This window comes from Notothenia rossii, assembly GCF_949606895.1.
Source record: "Notothenia rossii genome assembly, chromosome: 9".
Classification (NCBI taxonomy): Eukaryota; Metazoa; Chordata; class Actinopteri; order Perciformes; family Nototheniidae; genus Notothenia; species Notothenia rossii.
This window is the reverse complement of record NC_136907.1, coordinates 12,876,542-12,898,973: the sequence shown is the minus strand read 5'-3', so window position 1 is coordinate 12,898,973 and position 22,432 is coordinate 12,876,542. Positions and strand designations below refer to the sequence as shown.

The window sequence follows — 22,432 nt, the reverse complement described above, 5'->3', positions numbered from 1 at the left end:
TTTGTTGCAGATTTGTCATTTTATTGTAGGATTTGAGTCTGTACACTTTCAATAATATATAATCCAATATATATATATATGCTCCTTGTCCACATTTATTTAAAATATGACATTATCTAGACTGAGTGCCACTTTTGGGCAACAAACGGATGCATGAAGCACAAAGTTACACCTGATGACAAGAGAGAAAAGGCATGCTCGAAGTAAAACAATATACTATCCTGCACAGATGATTACAGTCTTCAAACTTTTCAATGTGATTACATGAATTCACTCTTTTATATTGTTGACACAGAGTTCGCTCTTAAAAGATCTTTGTCCCACAGTAAAGCTACAGAAGCTGAAGCAGGGCCCGATTCCAAGATCAGGGGACCCCCTCCTCGACAATCTATTCATATTGTGCAACAAGAAAACTGTCCTGGTTGAGGAGGAAGAGGAGGGGGGGGGGGGGGGTCTCTTCTAACTGGAGCTTTGTAAAAGGAACCAAATGAGGAGAGTTTCACTTAAATCAATTCCGATTCTTTTCTGACTTCTGTTTTCACATCAAACGGACATAAAACACTGATTTAAACATCTAGTGGAATGAAGGGACACCGGTTAAGATCCTTGTGAGAGAATTCACACAAAAGTGGCAAACCAGCTGCCAATCTAAAGTCTGCTAATTGTAATTGTAGAATAAAATATTTTGTATTTCTTACCAAGTTTTAGAGAAATAGAGAAAAGCAGCTTTTGACAAAAGAGGCACAGATTTACAACACCCTATTCATTAAGATGGCAGTTTCACTACTGGACCATAACGCTCAAACCCATGAAAACAGAACTTATATTAACACTAGTACGATTAGATAACAACATACATTGCCTCAGCATATATTTGTAAGATATCCATTTTTAGATGAGCGAGACATGGATAACAACTCAGTAAAACATGTTTCATTAAAACACTGATGGACTGACCGAATACACAACGACATGATCATGGCTTATTGCCAGACAGACAAGAGAATAGTTTACATTGTTAATAATTAGCATATCCTATAATTACTATAACCTGAGATATTCAGGAAAGAGATTGTGACAGTTCTGCATTTATATGTTTCAGCTTGGTTTTCATGGATGATAATCCTGATAAAAATATAACCAGCGCTCTCGGTGTACTCGAGTTGTGGCAAAGTCAATGAAATGTAAATCCTTATCTCTGACAGAGCAGATACAGAGGAGAGGATGTGAGAAATCAAGATCCAGAACAATATATTGTATATATCACTCTCATCAACATTAAAATCAGTTTCTACAACAAAGCACCTGTACACAAAGTCTGCATTACAGCCTCTTTGCAGAGCTCTGACCTCCTGACATGATACCAAACTCTCTTGTGCAAAAAATCCCCCAAAACTTTTGCTTTGCACTTTCCTCACTCAGCTGCTCCGGTAAACATTATGCATTTCATTCCAGTGCTGTCAAAACGTTCACATCCAACCCCCTGACTGCTGGTCCACTTCAGCATTCCCTGGTTAATGTCGGCCGAACACCACTTCGCTATTGTACTGGCTTTAATGTTTCAACATCAAGAAAGCAGTGTGCAACGTTTCTTTGGATTAGTACATTAACAGCCCTGTTATGTTATATATTGTCTACCTACTACCTACTGACCAGAAAACCAATGAAAACACATCTAGAAACACTACCTGACTGGCAGAGACTAAACAAAAGAAAAGTTCACCTTTGCTACGCTTCACTAGAATTGTTTAAAGGACTGACTTTTGTAAAAGGGCGAGTTTGGTCCAGTGTTGGCAAATAATAGCATCATCAACAACTCCTTCTGCTGCTGAATACTAACCGTCATTTTCACGCTCAGGGGTGCGTTAAAAAGTTCTGAGGTGGAGGCAGGAGGCAGCTAGGACTGGAGGAAGGAGCTAACGGAGCTGATGAAATCTAAAGGTTTATCTGCGTGGATCCAGTGGCTCGCATCTGGGATGTACTGGATGTCAGCGTTAGGGAACAGCCTCTGGATTTCTGGGTAATCGTCAGAGCTGGATCAGGAGTTACAGAGAAATAGGAATGGTGTGAGGCACAAGAGACAAGAGGAGATGGCCACAAAACAGAAAAAGGGTGATGGAGTGATTTATGATGTTATCTGAGTGAGATGTTTTTCCTCATGATTTTACCTAGTCAAATGATACATTTGTGAGATTTGTTTTTTCTATTTATTGCAGATGTAAAGAGTATTATTTATAGGGATACAGCCAATGGCTGTCCAGTTTAATCATCTGTTTTAGATCATCAATCTCACATATGTATATATCATGTTATGTCCATTTGATGCTGCTTGTGCTTTAAGAAGATCTGATTGATGGAGATGTTGCACAGCAACACTAAATATAAAAACATTATGTGAGTACAAGAACGGTTTGATCGTTGGGATTTCAATCCGGAATAAGTTAAATATAAGGTTAATATAAACACAAGGCTCAAAGATATGGATCTGCTGGTATATAATAAACCTCAGAGCAATAACTAGGTTGTTTAGACATATTCTTTTGAGCTATTACCTCTATAATATGTAGCATTTTCAGTACTCTCTGCTTATGCATCTGCTCATACAAAAAATGTAATATCTGGGTCTATTTTACCTGATATAAGCAGAGCTGGCTCCACCCAAAAACAATGTCGGTCCATCATAGACGGTGTCGAAGCTGGGGAAACTCATGATGTCCTCAAGGTGCGCCGAGATGGACTCCAGGTTGACCCTCCAGGCGTAGTGTCCGTTCTGCTCCACCAGGTTAGTCAGCAGGAACTGACGCACCGAGCGCTCCTGAGGGATGGACAGTTGAATATAATCACTGGTTCAGAGTTTGATCTCAAAGTGGCCGGAATAAATATTCCTGCATTTTAGACTAACATTCGCCGGGAGGACTATTAACTAGTCACTTTCAAGTTTGCAATGCCAAATCAGTTATTATTTACTGCAGGATAAAATATGAGATACAGGAAATGACATTGACACTTAAACAGAGATTACATTCCAAGATAATTTGATTAAAGAAAGATTGAACATCTATGTATTTCAAACAATGAGTAGTGTGAAATCAAAAAGGGATTCCTGACCTTGACCAAACTGCGCAGCTGATCCTCGGCCATCCGCCTGGCGGTGGAGCGCGGGATGTCGCTGGAGATCTTCACTTCCTGCATGGCCTTGATGTAATACCGGAAGTTGGTGCGTGTGGAGGTCTGGGCTGGACTGATGTCCACCACCACCAGCCTCTCCACTAAACCAGCCTACAAACAGACGCATAGATTGGGGTTAACACACATTTTAAAATGGAGTTTTCCTATACTACAGCTTTTTTTCTGATTTCTCTTGATGGCATACTATACAATATCTTTTTTAAGATGTTTTGAAGACAAACGCTTATATGCTATGACAGTTTATATGATGATTTATGGCATACTATACTATGACCATTTGTATTATTATTTTATACTATAACAATTGTCATGGCCTAGTATACCAGGGCTTAACAATAAGGATTACCTGGGGAAAGTACGATGGCATGTCGGGCTTGTAAGGGGGACAGAAAGATTTGTACCTATCCAGATTTTTTTTCAGAGCTGCTGATGTATGTAGCTAAGGGGTGAGCCATCTTACTTATCTCACCTCTTTTAATATCTGCACATGTGCTGTACTAATATTATTAATAACTATACACCCTAAAAATAAAACAATTGATATGGCAGCTAGTAAAAATGTACCTTATGCAACCCGGAACAAGGAGGAAAAGAGATGTTATAGTCGGGAAACCAATGACAAAAAGTAAACATGACAGCTAGGTGTGGCAGGAACTACAGAGGATTATAAAGTTCAGAGAGGAGAGGAATGTAGAGAGAGAAAGGTCAAAAGATATCCAGAAAAAGGTCTGTTAGAGTCACCATTAAATCACGGTGACATTTCCCAGCTGCTCACCTGTGTCAGAGCGGTCGTCATGGCAGTTTTTCCTCCCATGCTGTGGCCGATGAGGACGCATTTTTCAATGTGAAGCTGAGCGAGGAGGTGCTTCAAATCCTCGGCCATCGCTTCATAGTTCAGCTCCGGGCTGTGAGGGCTGTTACCGTGGTTACGGGCATCTACAGTCAGCACCTATCTGGACAAAGGACAATTAGGAGACTTGAAACAAGCCAACAGAGCAGAAACAAAGAAACTTTTATGTCAGCTGTATCTGTTTTTTTTGGCTCCAGCCTCAAGCTCAGGCAGGGGGGAAAACAAAGACATTATTGAGTAAATGAGGTGAAGAGATACTTAAAGAAAGCCAAAGAGCAGATTATTTATCAGTATTTATTACCATAGTACAGACTGCTGGAGAGTTGTATCAAATGACTGGCAGCACACTGGTTGATTGTGTACTCCATTGTCTGCTTTTGTAAGAGGGCCATTGTCAGGCTGCTGAGAACCAACTCAAACCCATAAAGGGAAACTGTTTTTGGTGTAACAACAGACAAGTGTGATGTCTTCATCACTGCATTACCTTTCGACCTGTGCGCTGCACCAAGGACTTGGCTATGGAGTGGAAGTTAGATTTGCTGCCAAACAGGCCGTGCAGAAACACCAGGGGAGTGCTCTCTCCCTTCCCATCGAAGACATCATAGGTCAAGTTGACGGGGCTGGGGAAGAAAAACATCCTTGTTGATTAGATAGAAAACAATTAATGCTGAGAATCATGTCAGGAACGGTAATAGATGTATGTTATACAATTTTGCAAACTTATGAAACTTTCATGGAGAGGTCTAATAGACCCATTCAACCAGAAAGAGGTTTTGGCAACATTGTTTAGTGACTTGTCGCTTGTTTATTTAACTGATTTGCTTCCACCTACTGGTACAACACAATGTAAGCATACGTGCACAATTACGTTGCTCTTTACAGGTTTACGTTTTTTTTATATAGAAACAGAACATTTGACTGGACATTTATTCTAATTTGAAAATGCACAGTAAAAATGTCCTTGACTTCAAATGTGCCACTGTAGATGTTAACATAAGGGTATACGGGGAGAACACACAACTACATACAATATTCACATTAAAGAAGCTAGAACCATAACACATTTGGCCAATCTGTTTGTTAAATGGCTTTAAATATACTCCAAACAATGTTATTTTCTGTAGATCAACTAACTGATTAATCAGCTTATCGTTTTAACTAAAAAATGTAACACTTTACTGGTATAATTCAGTATTTGTTGTTACTATATAATATCATGAGCTAAACCGATAGCCCTGCAATGAAGGTGCTAAAAGGCCTGTTTGAACGGAGATATATAGGTGTTTTTTAAATGTCTACCCCAGATGGAAATGATAGACCCACCTCTCAGTATAATACTGAAAGAATAATATGTCCTTAAGGTCATACCAATAAAGCTATTTGATTTTTAATTGAGTTGAATAACATAAATAAAATATATAAAGTATAACGCAATACTACAGGCATTAACTTAAAAAAATTCCATTATAAACCAGTTTTAACAAAAACGGTGTAAAATTCATAAACATTTGATAAATTAAAAGGGGGTTGTGTTACATACACAACGACGATGTTAGCTTGGTTGACTAAACTGATAGCGTAGCTTGCAAGTAGCATACCACGGACTAAATAAACATGAAAGCAAATATAGTTTTAATTTAGCTACATAAATAAATAGGATAAAGCAGACAGCCGGAATATATATGATATCTCCACTGCAGGTTAACCCTCTTGCTAACCAGGCGCCTGAATGTCATTTGAGTAAATAGTGTAAGTTAACGGTTTCTAAAGATAGAAAGATCAGACACGATGACAAAATACTACGATTGAATAACGGGCTGTTTTTAAAGAAACATTTGGGGTGTCATTTGCACCCAGCACCTCCTCCACACCACGCTACACGTAAGGCAGACAGAGGGCATCAGCTAGCCGGGAGCTAGCACTTACATACCTGGATGAGCTGGCTGCTCGGACTGGGAGAGCCACACCGCTCACATCCTGCGGCTGAATGCCGAACAAACGACACGACAGCATACCCCTCTGGAACAGACGACAAAAAGCACTCATGGCAGCATATGCTCCGTTACCGAACCTCTCGACAAACAGCGTGTGCGTTAAACCATAGACTGCACAGACACGGTCACAGTTGCAGCGGAGAGTCCGTAGTGAGAGTGAGAGCCGCAAGATCCGATTGAATGGAGTTTCTCTCCGTCAACAGCTGATGCTGCGTCGTGACGTAGCACGCACAAAATAAATACGTGTTCTTTCAGAATTTAATCTCTTTTAATATGACTTTATTTCTGATATTTTCCTTTTCTTTTTGCCTGGAGACTGGGGTTGAGGACGAGCAATCGACTAGCGATTCAAGAGCGCACCGGAACGACGTACTCTAAGAAGGACTGCGCATGCGTCAAGGGCAGTAGTGTTTGGAATATGATTTGTTTGAAGTTTTTAGTATGTCGTTTTTAAGTTTGAGCCCCCAGTTAACAGGTGACACAATGCACTTGCTTTATCAATATATGTTTTATTGGAAACGACCCTGGACTTCACATGTTTTCAATGTAACTTGTGAAAGTAGATTTTTTCTCTTTTACATCAATATACAATTATTTTATCTTTCGTCTGAATAGGGGAGAAGGGGGTAAATTGAGCCAGTGGGTAAATTGAACCACCCCCTGTAACCAGGCAACGCCTTATAGTTGTAATCAAGTGATCAGAAATTATGCAAGCTCCACCCATTTCTCATTGCCTGTGAAAGAGAGATACTCATTGTGGTCTGGTAAGTAAACATTTTTACAAAAAAACGTTTTTTGCTTGTCAAAGTACATTTTCTAGATGTCATGTAAAAAAAAGAAAAAGTATACAGGTTTAAACACATATATTGTATATGTTGGTGTGTTGGCAGCGTATTAAACCATGTGAATCATTAAGCTAAAGATGACTCTGAATTGTAATGCTAGGCTATTTTTTCTAAAATGGTGGCTATGGGGTAAAGTGAACCATGGTTATTGGGGTAAGTTGAGCCAGTTTTTCAATGGAGAAATTAATGAAAGTAGGCCAAGTTGATAATAAGAGCTCATTGTAGGCTACATTTAAAGTTGAATTTACCCTGTCTTTGATTGGTAATATGTATGCAATTGTATCACCATTTGTATGATTACTTTTCCTTTTAACATGTTAAAAAAAAAATCAATCAATTCAATCGAAATTTATATTAAAAATATTTGAAAAACTAAGCTTGTATTTGGTTTGTTATTTCTTTTTTTATAGTTACCTTTAAGATTTGTTGTAGGTATGCCCAGGTTTGAACAGTGGTTCAATTTACCCCTTGACCTGGATCAACGTACCCCTACACTGGGGCAAGTTGAGCCAAATAATAGCATCCATCACGTTTTTTTTAAGAAGTAATATTTTCACTGCCCTTGATCAAATATTAATTATTATCATTGCCATTGATAGGAGACATCCTGAATTATAGGTGTGTGTTTTCATTTTTACTATGTGTCATTTATCCTTGCTTAGAGGACAGCATAACAAAAAAATGGCTCAACTTACCCCACTCTTCCCTACACTGTTTTTCTTTCAAATGTAGACTTTTATGCACATTGCATCTTGGCAAAAAAGAATGGGAAAAGGCAGCAACAGATGAAAACATATGCACTTGTAGAGCCACTGGGTGGCGGCACAATGGCACAAAGTAAAACACATCATCAACAACACAATGAATTCCTCACTGCCCTGTCAGTGGCTCCCACTGTGAGAACAGCTCACAGTAGATGAACAGGTCATTTATTGTTTTGAACAAACAAGTCTATGGGGAAAAAACAAGAGGTTGTTTCGATTCATCAATGTTACCTTCACGAAGCTGCTGATTCATTTTGGAAAACGTTAAAATACCATTGGAGTACGACTAGGCCTGCTGCATTTTATATGATTTTCTACTGGATAGTTTACTGATTGCATTTTAAAACGTTTTGGATTATTTTGTATTGCTCTTATGTGTTCATGGCTCCTCTTATACAGGAACTTAAAAACAACTCTTCAGTGTTTGGGTCTGGAGAGCTTGGCCTCCCCTGCCGCGTCTCCAAACACTCATCGCTATGGGAGATGAGTCTGCAGGGATAAAGCATGCTGTGAGCCGTCACCATAGTGACAGCATGAGACAGAGGGAGATCACGGTACAGACCCGACTCAGGAAGAGATTATCGGTGGATGAGTGTGCACTTTTAATCACATTAAACATTGTTTCATAACTCCAGTTTTTTATTCAACACTCCCAACTCAATGATTGTCATGCTAAGTTTTTAAATCAATATTGTCCAATCTCAAGGGATGCCTTTATCTAAAATTAAGATGTTCAAAGGGACAATAATAACCATATTAACTGTTTAATCACACAATCACAAATACTATAATAAAATGCATAAAGATATCCATATTAATTTCAAATTGGAAAAAGTATGCAGGGGAGAAGAAGGCCAGTTCTTTTTAAATATTCTCCAATATTTAAACAAATAAATAATCCAATAGACATTGGTCGAATAAACAAAAAAAAGATAAAATGATTAAAAGACTGATGAAATACTGAACGTTTGACGTAATGATTGTCGAGATGGACGGGTCAAGAACATGTTGTTAGTGACAGTTTAAAAGTTGAAGAATTGTTATCATCCCTGCCCTTATCCCCCTGAGTACTGTGGCTTTCCTCTGTGTGACGAAGCTGAACTTCCAAACAGTCAACGTCAGCTCCTATTCATGCTACACAGAGCACAGCAAATAAAGTATTTCTCTTGGTTTTCAAATTGCTCCTTTTTATAGTGCCTGCATGGACACACACATTACATGAAAGTTGGTGAAACATCTGGATTTATGAAACTTCTCCTGCCATGAAGAAAGTAAACAGAGTCAAGTTGAAAGTAAAATGTTTTCTCAGTTTGACTTCCAACTGAAACTCTTTCTACGTGGTATAATATATATATATATATGATAGTTAAATACATATATATTGTAAGAGTGATTCATTCAAGCAAGAAGGATATTGCAGTTGACGTATCCTTAACGTTCCTAAATATTTCATTCAGCATGTATTTTTCATTTAATTTGACATTGTTAGGTTATTGGACAGGGATTACATTTGTCATCCATTGTTCTTGTTTGGTTGATAAAGTGCAAACTAAAACAGAATAAAAGGACATTTGCTGCTACATGATATGTGTGCACACAAGAGTAAAATACACACACAAATAAAAATGTCATAACACGAAGGTCAGAGAAGTTGAAAAAGTTGCTATTAGCAGGAGCATTGAAGTGTGTTGACCCAAAGCTCTCTTGCATGGTATCAGTCTATCCAAAATACTGCTTATTTAAAATACAATGTGTTCTTTTTACTTCTGCTTCACTGACACTTCTACTTTCTCTGGTGGACTTTGCTAGTGTGTGTGTCTGTTTGACCTTTACAAACATGTGTTTGGCCAATTTCCACCTTATTTGTTTTCATTAAAAAGACTTGGAAGATATTTATTGGGCTTCAAAAGGGTCTTAATGTCATGATTCTTATGTTATGTCACATTTTTTGTTTTGTATCTCTAGGTTTGGGTTTATTTTGCTGTTCTGTTCTCCCTGTTTCATGTTTTCCTCCTTGTTTCTTGTCTGGTCCTTCTCCCTGTGTTTTCCTCCCTGTCGTTAGTTTCCCTGGTGTGTCTGATTGTGTTCACCTGTTGCCCTTGTGTTTCTCCCTCCTTTACCCAGCTATTTGTTGTTCCTTGATTACCCCTCCCTGTATTTAGCCTAGTCTCTTCCTGTGTTCCCCTGTCGGTTCATTGTTTGTTTGTCCTCCGTTTCATGTTTTTCTCTCCGGTCTTCCTCCATGTTTTTCACGGTCAGTTTTTGTGTTATTTTTTTCCTGAGCTACCGTTTTGATTCATGCCATGTTTTGTTATCAGCTTTTAAATAAAGCTCGCTTTTTGTTTCTAAACCTTTTTCCGTTTTAGTAGTCTGCATTTGGGTCCTACCTTTTCCGGGATCTTACAGAAATCATAACACTTAATATAAATGAATAGGGACACATTTTACATATTTATTTTTAGAAAAAGCCAGACTCTACTTAAATGACTTATTATTGTAAAATACCATTCTCTGTATCTTTTTTTATTCACTTTTTTTTATATTCTATTCCAATTAGTCTTTATTGTAATCGTTCACAACAGCTCCAATGTACCTGTAATGTATTTTACAAATATAATTACTTTGAAGACACATTAAGTCATAAAAGACAGCTCAAAGCTCCCAAATAAGAGATTTATCTATGAGGAAAACAATCTTCTCCTTCAAGGAAAAACCCTTTCAAACGCGCAGCAACATCTTACAAATCAACAACAGAAGCATTCCAGTAACAGTGCTACAAAAAACCATCTAAATGATTTCAAGACACAGCTGCAGAGCACAACTCTGATTCTTGTTTTTGGCTCTGGTGGTGAAAAATATCTGATATCCCTTGAGATTGAACTCTTTCCTCTTAAAAACGTTGACTCTGATGAAACACAGCTTGAGCCTGCATGCTATTTCCAAATAACCATAGTGACCTGTATCCTCAGGTTAAAATTGAAGATTATAGTGTGTTCATAACACATACACAAATAAATATATGAAAGAAAGAACAAAGTAAGTTTTAATGTAATTAATAAGAAGAAAATATGCTCATCTTATTATTTTAATATTTTACCTGTACTGGTGTTACCACACTGCACGGCCACATTTGTTCTGACACCTCTAAGATTTGTAAAGAAAGTTCATTTGCCTAAGAACATATTCAGTGACACATGCCAAAGGAAGGGTTTCCAAGAGATAGTTTATCTGCTTTACACAACTTTACAGTCAATAACTCCTTAAGGTTAAAAAATCAGTGATAACCTGAGCTAAAACTTTCCAGAGTCTCTATCAGGTACCGGTTGGACTTTGCTGTTCAGTCATCCTCTTGTTTGTGAGAAATCTGCTACCCGTCAACTGCACCTGCACGTGTTCCTGCTGGAAAGTGAAGTTGACATTCAAACGTGCTATCAATAACAAATGACGACTCAAAATGAACAATGACCTTTGTCACAACTGCTTTTTGCTTCCCTAAAATGCAACTCCAGTTCTCACATTGTTTACTAATGTACAACATCATCCCACTGCCTAACTTCCCATTAAAACACTTACATGTAGGGATAACAATGATTAATTCCCTGTGTTGTGTTATCTTCCTTCTTAATTTAGAATTATATGAATGCACGCTAATCTTCATTAAAGGTACCATAGGTTTTGACTACTAAGAGTGCAATCAGCCAATGATTGTATTGTTGCCTAATTTTTAAAATACATATATATTGTAAGAGTGATTCATTCAAGCAAGAAGGATATTGCAGTTGACCTATACCTTTACGTTCCTAAATATTTCATTGAGCATGTATTTTAATTTAATTTGACATTGTTAGGTTATTGGACAGGGATTACCTTTCTCATCCATTTTTCTTGTTTAGTTGATAAAGTGCAAACTAAAACAGAATAAAAGGACATTTGCTGCTACGTGATATGTGTGCACACAAGAGTAAAATACACACACAAATAAAAATGTCATAAAACAAAGGTCAGAGAAGTTGAAAAAGTTGCTATCATACATTAAATACTAGCAGGAGCATGTAAATGTGTTGACCCAAAGCGCTCTTGTATGGTATCAGTCTACCCAAAATACTGCTTATTTAAAATACAATTTGTTTTTTTACTTCTGCTTCACTGACACTTCTACTTTCTCTGGTGGACTTTGCTAGTGTGTGTGTGTGTGTGTGTGTGTGTGTGTGTGTGTGTGTGTGTGTGTGTGTGTGTGTGCGCGTGCGCGTGCGTGTGTGACCTTTACAAACATGTGTCTGGCCAATTTCCACCTTATTTGTTTTCATTAAAAAGACTTGGAAGATATTTATTGGGTTTCAAAAGGGTCTTAATATAAATGAATAGGGACACATTTTACATATTTATTTTTAGAAAAAGCCAGACTCTACTTAAATGACTTATTATTGTAAAATACCATTCTCTGTATCTTTTTTATTCACTTTTTTCATATTCTATTCCAATTAGTCTTTATTTTAATAATTCACAACAGCTCCAATGTATCTTTAATGTATTTACATATATAATTACTTTGAAGACACATTAAGTCATAAAAGACAGCTCAAAGCTCCCAAATAAGAGATTTATCTATGAGGAAAACAATCTTCTCCTTCAATGAAAAATACTTTCAAAAGCGCAGCAACATCTTACAAATCAACAACAGAACCATTCCAGTAACAGTGCTACAAAAAACCGTCTAAATGATTTCAAGACACAGCTGCAGAGCACAACTCTGATTCTTGTTTTTGGCTCTGGTTGTGAAAAATATCTGATATCCCTTGAGATTGAACTCTTGTTTAATGATTGCATTGTGTGCACACACACAAGCAACGTTATACATGAATAAAGAAAAAGAATGAGATTAAAAAGTGAAAAACAGAACATAACAAAACTGGCACAATAAAAGTGTTTGTATTACTGTTGGAATAAAGAGTTATCACTATAATATATAAATATTGTTGTCAATCACCTAATTTTAGAGATTATATTTGTATTTCAGTCTTCAATGTAACCTTGAGTCATTTGGTCGTTTGGTGTCAGAGCACACAGTTGAGTCTCTTTTTACTTTCTGAGTCTGAAACTCCAAACCAAAACTTAATTTTCACCTGTTGTTTGTGTAGATTAGGAAAAACTACACAGCACACAGAGACAATAACACTGAATGAACATTTTTCTGTTGAATTGATCAACAATGGTTAAAAAACGCTTCCTTTTCTCTCATCTCATCCACTAATTTTGCATTTTTAGTCTTTGGTCTATTGACTCTTACCCATAATAAAGCCAACAGACAAACTTATTTGACAGTTTTTTGTAAGCCGTACACTTTGTTGGGCTGTCACTTCATCAGATAAAGAAACCCAACTCCCAAAGCCCAACCCAACAGCTTTTTAAACTATTTGATTAGGACTCAACCACGTTTGTTTTAGTAACGTATGCTTTGTTATGTGACTCCTGTATTCTTAGAGCGCTTTAATAAAGGCTTAAACTTTCTACCTTGATCAAATAGCAAGAAAAACCCCCCCACATTATTCATAGTTTGACTTTTATTGACATTTCAACACGTTTCAATTCAAGCGCTATAAAACATTTTACAAAGCATTTTATATTATTTCGACAATATTTGAATTACACTAAAGTAAAAAAATCTACTCAACTCATATACATCCTATTGATGTTGAAACAAACATCCTATAACAGCTGTAGTCCTGTTCCCTCAGGCACACACACACACACACACACACACACACACACACACACACACACACACACACACACACACACACACACACACACACACACACACACACACACACACACACACACACACACACATAAAGTGGTCATTTGGCTCTTTGTTTGATACACAAAGACCATACAGGCTGTTGTTTATGATATTTACAAAAGAAACAGAAATAAGATATATAAAAAGTCAAATCTATGTGAAACACATAAGCACAATGAAAGAGCGTTAGAATACATAACAAATACATTTTATTACAGAAATATAATATAAACTCACACATATGTTCATAAACAAAAGTGATGGTAATTGAAACAATCTCCTCTTTGTCACAAACAGACAAGGGAAACTAAGAGGAACAAGATAAAGCTGTAACCTGGAGCCATATCATGGATCCATCTTCAGTTTCAGTCTCGACAGAAACTCTCCTAAGCAAATAGTACATGCAAAACACACACACACACACACACACACACACACACACACACACACACACACACACACACACACACACACACACACACACACACACACACACACACACACACACACACACACACACACACGCACAAACTGAACAAATACACCACCAAATCCATGTAAAATGAGAGCTGGCTTTTCTTTGTCATTGCCAGTCACACACACACTATTTTAACTGTAGGTTTCAGTGAAATACAACACCAGCAGGCCTACAGCTAATGACACACACACACACACACACACACACACACACACACACACACACACACACACACACACACACACACACACACACACACACACACACACACACACACACACACACACACACACACACACACACACACACACACACACACACACACAAAAAGCAAGCAGGTGTTTTCAGATTCACATAATGCCCCTTTAGCTTCAATATAAGAACATGTTGTCAGAGTGATGCAGTTTCAAATGTCCCAAGCATAAAGTTATATTTTACTGGATGACAGGCTTGAATGTGTCAGTACTGAAGCCTCAAACACTGCTGGATTAAAGCAGAGATCAGGTTATGTAAATGAAACAATCAAAGCACTATGATCAACATTTGTACACACTTCTTCATCGCGGAGTCTTTTTGCAGGGGTTTACCCTGTAGTTTCAAACACAAAAATACAACAAAGACCAACAAAAACACTCATGTGCAACAAAAAATGATCCTACTTTCCACATCTATCTGTCAGGCACTTTTGTTCAAACATAGTCTTTCCTGTCATACCCTCCTCCTGCACTGGTGGTGCGCGGTGCGGAGTACGCCATCCTGGTTGGCTTGTACTTCTTCTCTCTCGGTGGGCAGCTGCTGCAAAGCAATGCCCCGCCAATCAGGAGCAAGGCGGCCGCGCCCCAGCCGATGTAGAGCGAGGCCCCAATCTCCCTCTTCTGTGCGCTGGTCAGGAGGGGGTTGTAGAAATCACGGATGACGACGCTGGCTGACCAGGAGACGGGGATGAGGACCAGAAGGCCACCCAGGACAAAGAAGATTCCAGAGATGATCATCACTTTGGCCTTGGCTCCCTCGTCTTCGATGCAGTTGGTGCACTTGGCACCAACGATGGAGATCAAGACCCCGAGAATCCCGAGTATGATGGCGATGATCATCATGGCCCGGGAGGCCTGCAGCTCCTGAGCCAGGGCCAGCATGGAGTCGTACATCTTGCACTGCATCTGACCCGTGCTCTGGGTCACACAGTTCATCCACAGGCCCTCCGTGATGGTCTGAGCGGTGATGATGTTGGCACCGATGAAAGCCGTCACCCTCCACATTGGCAGAACGCATGTCACTATTGCTAAGACAAAACCAATGACTCCAAGGGCAATGCCCACGATCTCCAGGCCCATCGACATGCTGGCTCTCCGTGTGATGACAGAACTAAACTGAAATACTGAGTCCACGGATTTTCCAACAAAGCTGTCAGTAAAGATCCTCCTTCTCTGTTCAGGTGTCCCTGCAAAGTGAGAGCACCTGTGAGAGGGTGTGATGAAGCTATGAGATGCTGCCACGGAAACACATCCTTTATAGCTCAAGGGAGCAGGAGGAGTCCCCCGGTGATGATGTCAACTGAAGGAAGTCTTCACAAATTAAAAACACACCACCTGTGCACATGTAATGGAGGAGGGGAGCTGGAGGCAGGGGGGAAAAGAGGGATGTGATATTGGGAGGGTGTGTCTAAGGTTGGGTTGGTCCCTGGTAAAATGGCAACCTCATCTCAAGGGAAGGAGAAATTCTGTTTAAAATACTCACAAAAAAACTATTGCTATAGTTCCTTAAACATAAATACAGAGTTACATTATACATGCCATGGTTAACTGTGCTTGAGAACAAAGAGGTAGCTTCAGGCTACTTAGAGAGCTTGTTGTGAGTAAGCATAGAAACACAAACACACACACAATGGTGCAAAAACACACTCAGGCTATAGACTAACTGTCTCATTATTGAGCTTCGTTACTTCCTGGTTCTGGTCGTGTGGGTTTCTTAAACAGTGAGGATTCAGTTTTAGGAAAACAATCCCAGAAGCTCTGCAGGAAACCGGTATAACTGCACCCAGAGCAAATAGGAGCAGAGGGAAAACATAATAGGCCGATTCTCTGACACCTTGAGCATACAGACAGCGTGATCTTCACAGTATCGGTTAAACTCTTTATTCTTTGACCATTTAATTCTGGGGAACACGTGGATGAGACTACTGTACAGAAACAAATACTGCTCCTCATATCATTTGAATCCATGTTAGTACTCCATGTGAGAACTTATTTCTAATTGAGAACATATGAATTTGTATTTTTGGGTCAGAAATGATTTTAGTTTTTTTTAAATAGTTGAACATTTATTTTAATAAGCAAAATAGATATATGGTGTTAGACTTTAAGGCGAGTCATACTGTTATTTTCCTGCATATAGATACATTTTTTGTTACTAAATTAGACTCATAACGACACTTCATATTGACATTGTTTTGACAGGTGCAACATTTTAAAACAATTTGCTACACAATTTCCTAATAAACCAGCTGAAAATTGGGATTTTCTTTAAAAAAAATTGTGAACTTTACCCAAAGTAAAATTTCAAGCATTATTTATTCATCGATGGCACTTTTATTCTGCATATATGTTCAATTCCATGCATGCCTTAAGACACATTTCACATTTTTTTCTTTTATCTTATTTGGAGACATCACTCCCCTCCATACCTAAATCTCAAGAGGCGACAACTGCTGATCCCTAAAAGGCTGATACAAACTGGTATTCAAATCACCTCACATAATGAATGGGGAGCCACAATTATCTATCTAAAAGATATAAAAGCAACATCACACGTAAACAATCCCCAAGGCAGAACAACAGGGAGGCTCTGTTTGTCGTGCAAACGTGTTTATGTAACAACAGCTGTTGACCAGCTGCTTGTGGCACCTTAACAAAAGCTGGAACATTAACATAAATCGTATTGCTTCTGTTTTTGTTATAGTAAATATAAATGTCCTGTATCAAACCATGCAAGTTATCACTCCAGTGGAAGAAAGCATCTTCAGTAACTAAGGCCTATGAGTTTAAATTATGAGATGGAGGTAACTCAGGATATTTACCCTCAAGTACGATTTTTAAGTATAATTTTGAGGTAGTTAAACTTAACTTCATACTCCTACTACTCTATAATTGAGGGATTTTGGAGGATTCATATTAATGATTTAATATATAGTCAAATAATAAATGATAAGGTCTTATAACAGGTTAACACAAGACTTTGTGGATCTCTGGAGGAAAATGTCCAGCAAAGTCATTAAAATGAGTAACACTTTTACCGGCTGCAAAATGTAATTGATGAACATATTAATTAATAAGTCATTTAAATCAAATAATATAATACTCATTATTTAAACGTATGCATGATGACTCTAGATTTGGTACTGAAAGTAAGCTATATTATATTTTGTGTTTATACTTACTTATTGCTGGACATTATTTAAAAAAAAGAGTTAGTTAAAAAAACTTCAATTAAAAAGGTTTGTTCCGTTTTGTTCAGAGAAGCAGAAATAGGTCAGCTCTTATGTTCCTGGTGAATAATTGAGGCGTTCTGCTGTACCTGAGCACAGCTGCTGGAAAACAGAGAGATACTTTGACTATTCAAAACAGGAAAGAGCTGGTATCTGTGGTCAGACACTGAGTCACACATTAGATTTGACATTTCATCACAGCAGAGTCTAAAAGGAAGTAAACCGTCACACGCAAGGCTGAATGTGACAATATCAACTTATTCCTTTATGCAGTGGTCATAAAAGGTTCTCAAATATCAAATCCAAGAAGGTTAGAACAAATGTAAAGGGATTAATGTGTTAAAATGACTTGTTTCCTTCTTTTGTCTTATGAATCCATAATCTATTTTGGGCTGTGAAGGAAAGGAACCATTTGTATTTTAATTGTACTTTTGCTTATTGTAGCTGAACTTCTTTGATTTATCTTACAAGTACCTATTTAAGCCTATTGTTAAGACAGATATTCAAGCTCTTATTGTCTATAAAGTTAAAACCTTTTTTGTGATCTTTTTTGTTTTTGTTTATGTATGACCCGGGAAATAATTGGCCACTCAAAAACCAAAAAACAGTTTGATGGCACATTATGTTTTTTCTTTTACATTTTTTGAAATGTGACCCTTCTTTTTTAAGTGGATTAAAAAACGTATTCATAGCTTTAGTAAAAAAGCTATGATTTATTTCCTCTTTCAAGCCAAGTATTGAAACGTTGAACGATTATCTTAATCCTTCTTAAATTGGACCAGAATAAATTAGGCTCAAATAATGTTTCACAGTGAATATATTTATCACTTTATTATTTAAGTTATTTTAATCATTTAAAAAAACATTTGCATTCTTAAAGCAAACTCAAAATGTTCTCTGATTATAGGCAAACATATGTTAATGAAACGAAACCCATGTTATATAAAAGCATGTAGACATTGTCTAAACACAGCCATATCATGTGAAAGAGATAGGAAATCACTGACATATCAAACATGATCATTTAACAACACTTCTTTGTACAGTCCTTCGCCATGTTGACCTTGCTTTGGAGCCCACATTGAGCTCCATTTTGCTCGACTAAATTATCAACAATGTCTTTACTTGCTTTACAATATTTGACAGTATGATACCAGGTTTGTACACACTGGTCAGTACAATAAAGAATATTTATAACGTAAATGGTAAAGGAACAATAATAAATATACATGGGAGAAAGTCTCCTCGTCCACATGAACAACTTTTTTAAACATCTCTTATTTGGTCAAATCTTCTGAAACTTGATTTAGACCAAGGTATTTGTAAACAGTATCATCAAACATCTATAAAGAGCTTCTATATCTATTTTTCCAAAACTGCCTTCATATTTACACGCATTATTGATCCTAAATGTCCTCAAACTGGTTTGTCTCAAAAACTCTTCACATTGAACAACTACTTCTAGTTAAACTAAGACACTCAATATTTCACTACATTTCTGTAAAAAGTATAATGGAGGTCCCAATTCCTCCTTCTCTCCCCTCGGTCCTTTCCTCTTCCCTCACACGTAGTCCCTCCTGTTGTAGGAGCTGGGAGCAATTGACCTCGGTGCGGCGGAGTAGGCTATGCGACTCTGGGGGGGCATGCTGTACCTCGTCGGTTTATCTTCCCTCGGAGGGCAGCTGCAGCAGAGGATGGACCCTCCAATCAGCAGCAATGAGGCGGCGGCCCAGCCCAGATACAGCGCCGCCCCGATCTCCATCTTCTGACCGGAATGAATCAGTGGGCTGTAGAACTCGATAATGATGGTGTGTGCGGACCAGGAAACTGGCACCAGCTGGGTCAGAGCTGCTGTGATGAACCCGCCCCCAGAGGCGGCCATCACTCTGGCTTTTGCCCCTTCATCCTCGATGCAGTTGGTGCACTTTGCTCCCACCACAGATATGAGTAAAGCCACCAGCCCCACGATGATGGACACGATGGTGAGAGCCCTGGCGGCCTGCAGGTCCTGAGGTAAGGCCAGCATGGAGTCGTACATCTTACACTGCATCTGCCCCGTGCTCTGGAAGACGCAGTTCATCCACAGGCCCTCCCAGTACACCTGCGCTGTGACAATGTTGGAGCCAATAAAGGCGGAGACCCTCCACATGGGCAAAGCACAGCTGGTCACGCTCAGCACCACGCCGACCACCGACAGGATGACGCCCACCAGTTCAAGAGCCAAAGACACCATCGTGCACTCAGACAGAAGCGCCCTCTTTGAATCAAAAGTTCCTTTATCTGTCCTTCCTCTCTTCTTGGTTCGTCTTTATCAGATTTTCTTTCTCACGGTTTTCCTTCTCTTTCCCCCTCTTATTTTCCAGCAAGTATTAAAAGATCCTCTTGATTTTGCCCTCCTCTTTTTTGGTTCGTCTTCCCACCAGGTACGACTCCTCAAGCTGTAGCTACTGCACCTGCTACTGAATACAGTGTCCTTTTGTCACGGTGTGCTTCCTCCTGCGTCTACGTGTTCACTCAGGCGTAGTATTCCTGCGTTCTGTTGGTTTTAAGGAGTTGATGACCCTTATCTTGGTATTGTTTTATTACCAAGTTGTCAGGGCCTCCTAAGCGATGACATCACACGTCAAACCGAGCCAATCAGGCGAGTACTGGGCTTCGGTCACATTTACAACCTGGGATTGTTAGCGCTCGTTTGTGTGCGTTTTCAAATGAAGACAAGTTTTATGGTTTAACCTTTTGCCCATGGTAGCTCTGGGTGTGTCTGCTTTATTGCTGTCAGTAGGTAATGAGTGGCCAAGCAGTGCTCATTATGTGTTAGATGGGTGACCACATCAACTTCTGAAACTCCAAACCAAAACTTACACATTGTGTGTGTGCGTGCGTGCGGGCGTGCGTGCGTGCGTGTGTGTGTGTGCACGCATAGATTGGAATTATGTTTATATAGTCCTTTGGCACATGTCATATATTGGCAGGATTTCTCCATTTGTTTTTTGTTAAATATTTGTTGTGATGTCTTAAAAGTCTCAACTAAAACAAGATTTGACCAAATCCGTTTCTTATGCAGTTTTCATAACACACACCATCTGCACTGGGTCACACATAAGACAGTAACATTTGAGTTAATGACAAACTAAAAAAAACTGGAACATATTTTAAGTGACTACAGCCTCTGTGCAATACTTCAGCCTTTTCGTTTTCACGTATACGGGAGTCTTTATGACGCAAACTAGGAGTACATATGGGCTTCCATGCAACAACAGTGCAATAAACACATAAAAACTCAACTGAACAGGCAAAAAACAACATGGAATAGTTGGTCTGTCAAACCTTTTCACCTCTCTTATATAATTGGTACACACAGCTCCCAGCACATTGGTTCATTCTAAATAATTTAATCTTAAATGTAAAACAATATATGGTCACAGATAAAGTTTAGTTAAAAAAACTAACTCTCATTTCAACAGCTGGGAAAGTTTCTTTAGATATTACTCAAATCAGATTGAACTGTATGATCCATTATGTAAATGTATGATTTGAAGGTTTCTCTTTTAAATGACTCTGATAGTGAGGGTTCATGTGCCACACGTCTATACAAGTGAGTTAAACAGATTATTTACACAATACAATACTACTATAACACTCTGAGATTTTATCTTGTATACGTGTACACATTGTCACACAATCATAGTCAAACACGTCTGCTGAAGAATGACTTGCCTCCAACCATGATAAGATAACGCCTGATAAAAGGCAATTCAATGAGATTATCCTGGCATTTAGGAAGGAACTAAACAATCTGCCAACAATTCAAATCATTTCTGAATTAATACTATCAAATTCTTTATTTGCATGCTTAAACAAGACATATTTGCTGTTGTAGTCGCTGACAAACAGCCACTTCTACAGTTTGTTATCCAGTCGGCTGTTGTGACAAAGACACATTTTTAATATGAAATAAGAAAAAGCTAATGGTAGATCAAATATATTATAACTAATATAATGTAATACCAACTAAATGGGTACATATCATTTAATTCGAATGCACATTATAAAATAACCAAGTCTCTATTTGCGCTCCAACTTCCAAGAAGACAAATGATGTTTCGAGAGGTGATTTGGGGAAAAGGCATGCTCTATGAACAACATCTATTTGGTTCGCTGCCAACAGGAAATTCAGATGGGTCAGAAGACACAGCCAATAACTATACTGCAGTAACCTAAATACGTGAGGGAAACAGAAATAAATCCAATCTCAAGTGAAAGCAACATGTCCCTGTTGATATCAGTGTAAGTATGGAAGAATAAAACCATCACCTGACTCTTTTACTGTCAGTCACACTCATCTTTATACATTTCCATCATGTGAAGAAGTGACTCACATAGAGGGAGTTCAATCAGGAGAGACTTCATTTTGTTTAAAGAACATTTATTGACACACGCCATAGGATAAATGTTAATTCTTTGGCGATAAAACCCCAATCCTGAAATCGTATATCTAAAGGGGGAAATGCAGCCGTGAGCATATAGGGAACCCCCCGGGGTCTAGACACCGGTGATGATGCTGAAGATCTGGATTTGATGAGGAGATGGAATGAAGAGGGGATGTGATGAGGTCTTTGGATTAGCTCTCTTGGCACTGGATATGATGAAAGGAGGTGGATGGGGAGGAGGTGGCCGGCAGCATGACAGCCTGAAATCACAGCTGACTGCAGGAGAGAGGAGAACCATTTTAAAGTTTGGCTGCAGCATGATGATTGGCTGCTGAGATTGAGGTGAATGTAATAGGTTAACAGAAAGCCCGTGATGATCTGATTAGAAGCAGCTGCGGAGTGAATGAATACCAGTCTTCCTGAAAGAAATTACGCTGAGCTTCATTTGTAAAATGTATGCTATATCTTGAGTTGACGTTACAACATACTTCCATAACCTATATCTACTAAAGTGTAGTTAAAGGGAAACTTTAGTTTAGTTAAAATATACGTTGTATTTGACTTAAACACATTGATGCAACTGGCTGCAGTTTCTGCT

At 38.5% G+C, this 22,432-nt stretch overlaps 3 protein-coding genes across 3 annotated transcripts; all 3 read right to left on the bottom strand.

Moving 5' to 3' along the window:
• On the bottom strand, positions 1-6,334 carry abhd11 (abhydrolase domain containing 11). Its single transcript, XM_079649075.1, has 6 exons — positions 5,970-6,334; positions 4,524-4,659; positions 3,965-4,138; positions 3,109-3,279; positions 2,634-2,815; positions 1-2,033 (listed from the first exon to the last, which is right to left on the bottom strand). The coding sequence occupies exons 1-6, from the start codon at positions 6,083-6,085 to the stop codon at positions 1,898-1,900; spliced, it is 915 nt and encodes a 304-aa protein (XP_079505201.1). The 5' UTR covers positions 6,086-6,334; the 3' UTR covers positions 1-1,897.
• Positions 6,335-13,185: 6,851 nt separating this feature from the next.
• Positions 13,186-15,425, bottom strand: LOC307017582 (claudin-3-like). Its single transcript, XM_079647188.1, has one exon. The coding sequence runs from the start codon at positions 15,258-15,260 to the stop codon at positions 14,610-14,612; it is 651 nt and encodes a 216-aa protein (XP_079503314.1). The 5' UTR covers positions 15,261-15,425; the 3' UTR covers positions 13,186-14,609.
• A 2,783-nt stretch (positions 15,426-18,208) lies between these two features.
• Positions 18,209-19,965, bottom strand: LOC307017580 (claudin-4-like). Its single transcript, XM_079647186.1, has one exon. The coding sequence runs from the start codon at positions 19,635-19,637 to the stop codon at positions 18,966-18,968; it is 672 nt and encodes a 223-aa protein (XP_079503312.1). The 5' UTR covers positions 19,638-19,965; the 3' UTR covers positions 18,209-18,965.
• Positions 19,966-22,432: the final 2,467 nt, after the last annotated feature.

Excerpts from the sequence above, each read along its gene's own strand:
- abhd11 (XM_079649075.1), bottom strand. The coding sequence starts at position 6,085 with ATGAGTGCTTTTTGTCGTCTGTTCCAGAGGGGTATGCTGTCGTGTCGT. Across the intron at positions 4,660-5,969 it reads CGAGCAGCCAGCTCATCCAG|CCCCGTCAACTTGACCTATG; the intron begins GTATGTAAGTGC and ends TTTCTTCCCCAG. Across the intron at positions 2,034-2,633 it reads GCCAGCTCTGCTTATATCAG|CTCTGACGATTACCCAGAAA; the intron begins GTAAAATAGACC and ends CTCCTGATCCAG.
- LOC307017580 (XM_079647186.1), bottom strand. The coding sequence starts at position 19,637 with ATGGTGTCTTTGGCTCTTGAACTGGTGGGCGTCATCCTGTCGGTGGTC.
- LOC307017582 (XM_079647188.1), bottom strand. The coding sequence starts at position 15,260 with ATGTCGATGGGCCTGGAGATCGTGGGCATTGCCCTTGGAGTCATTGGT.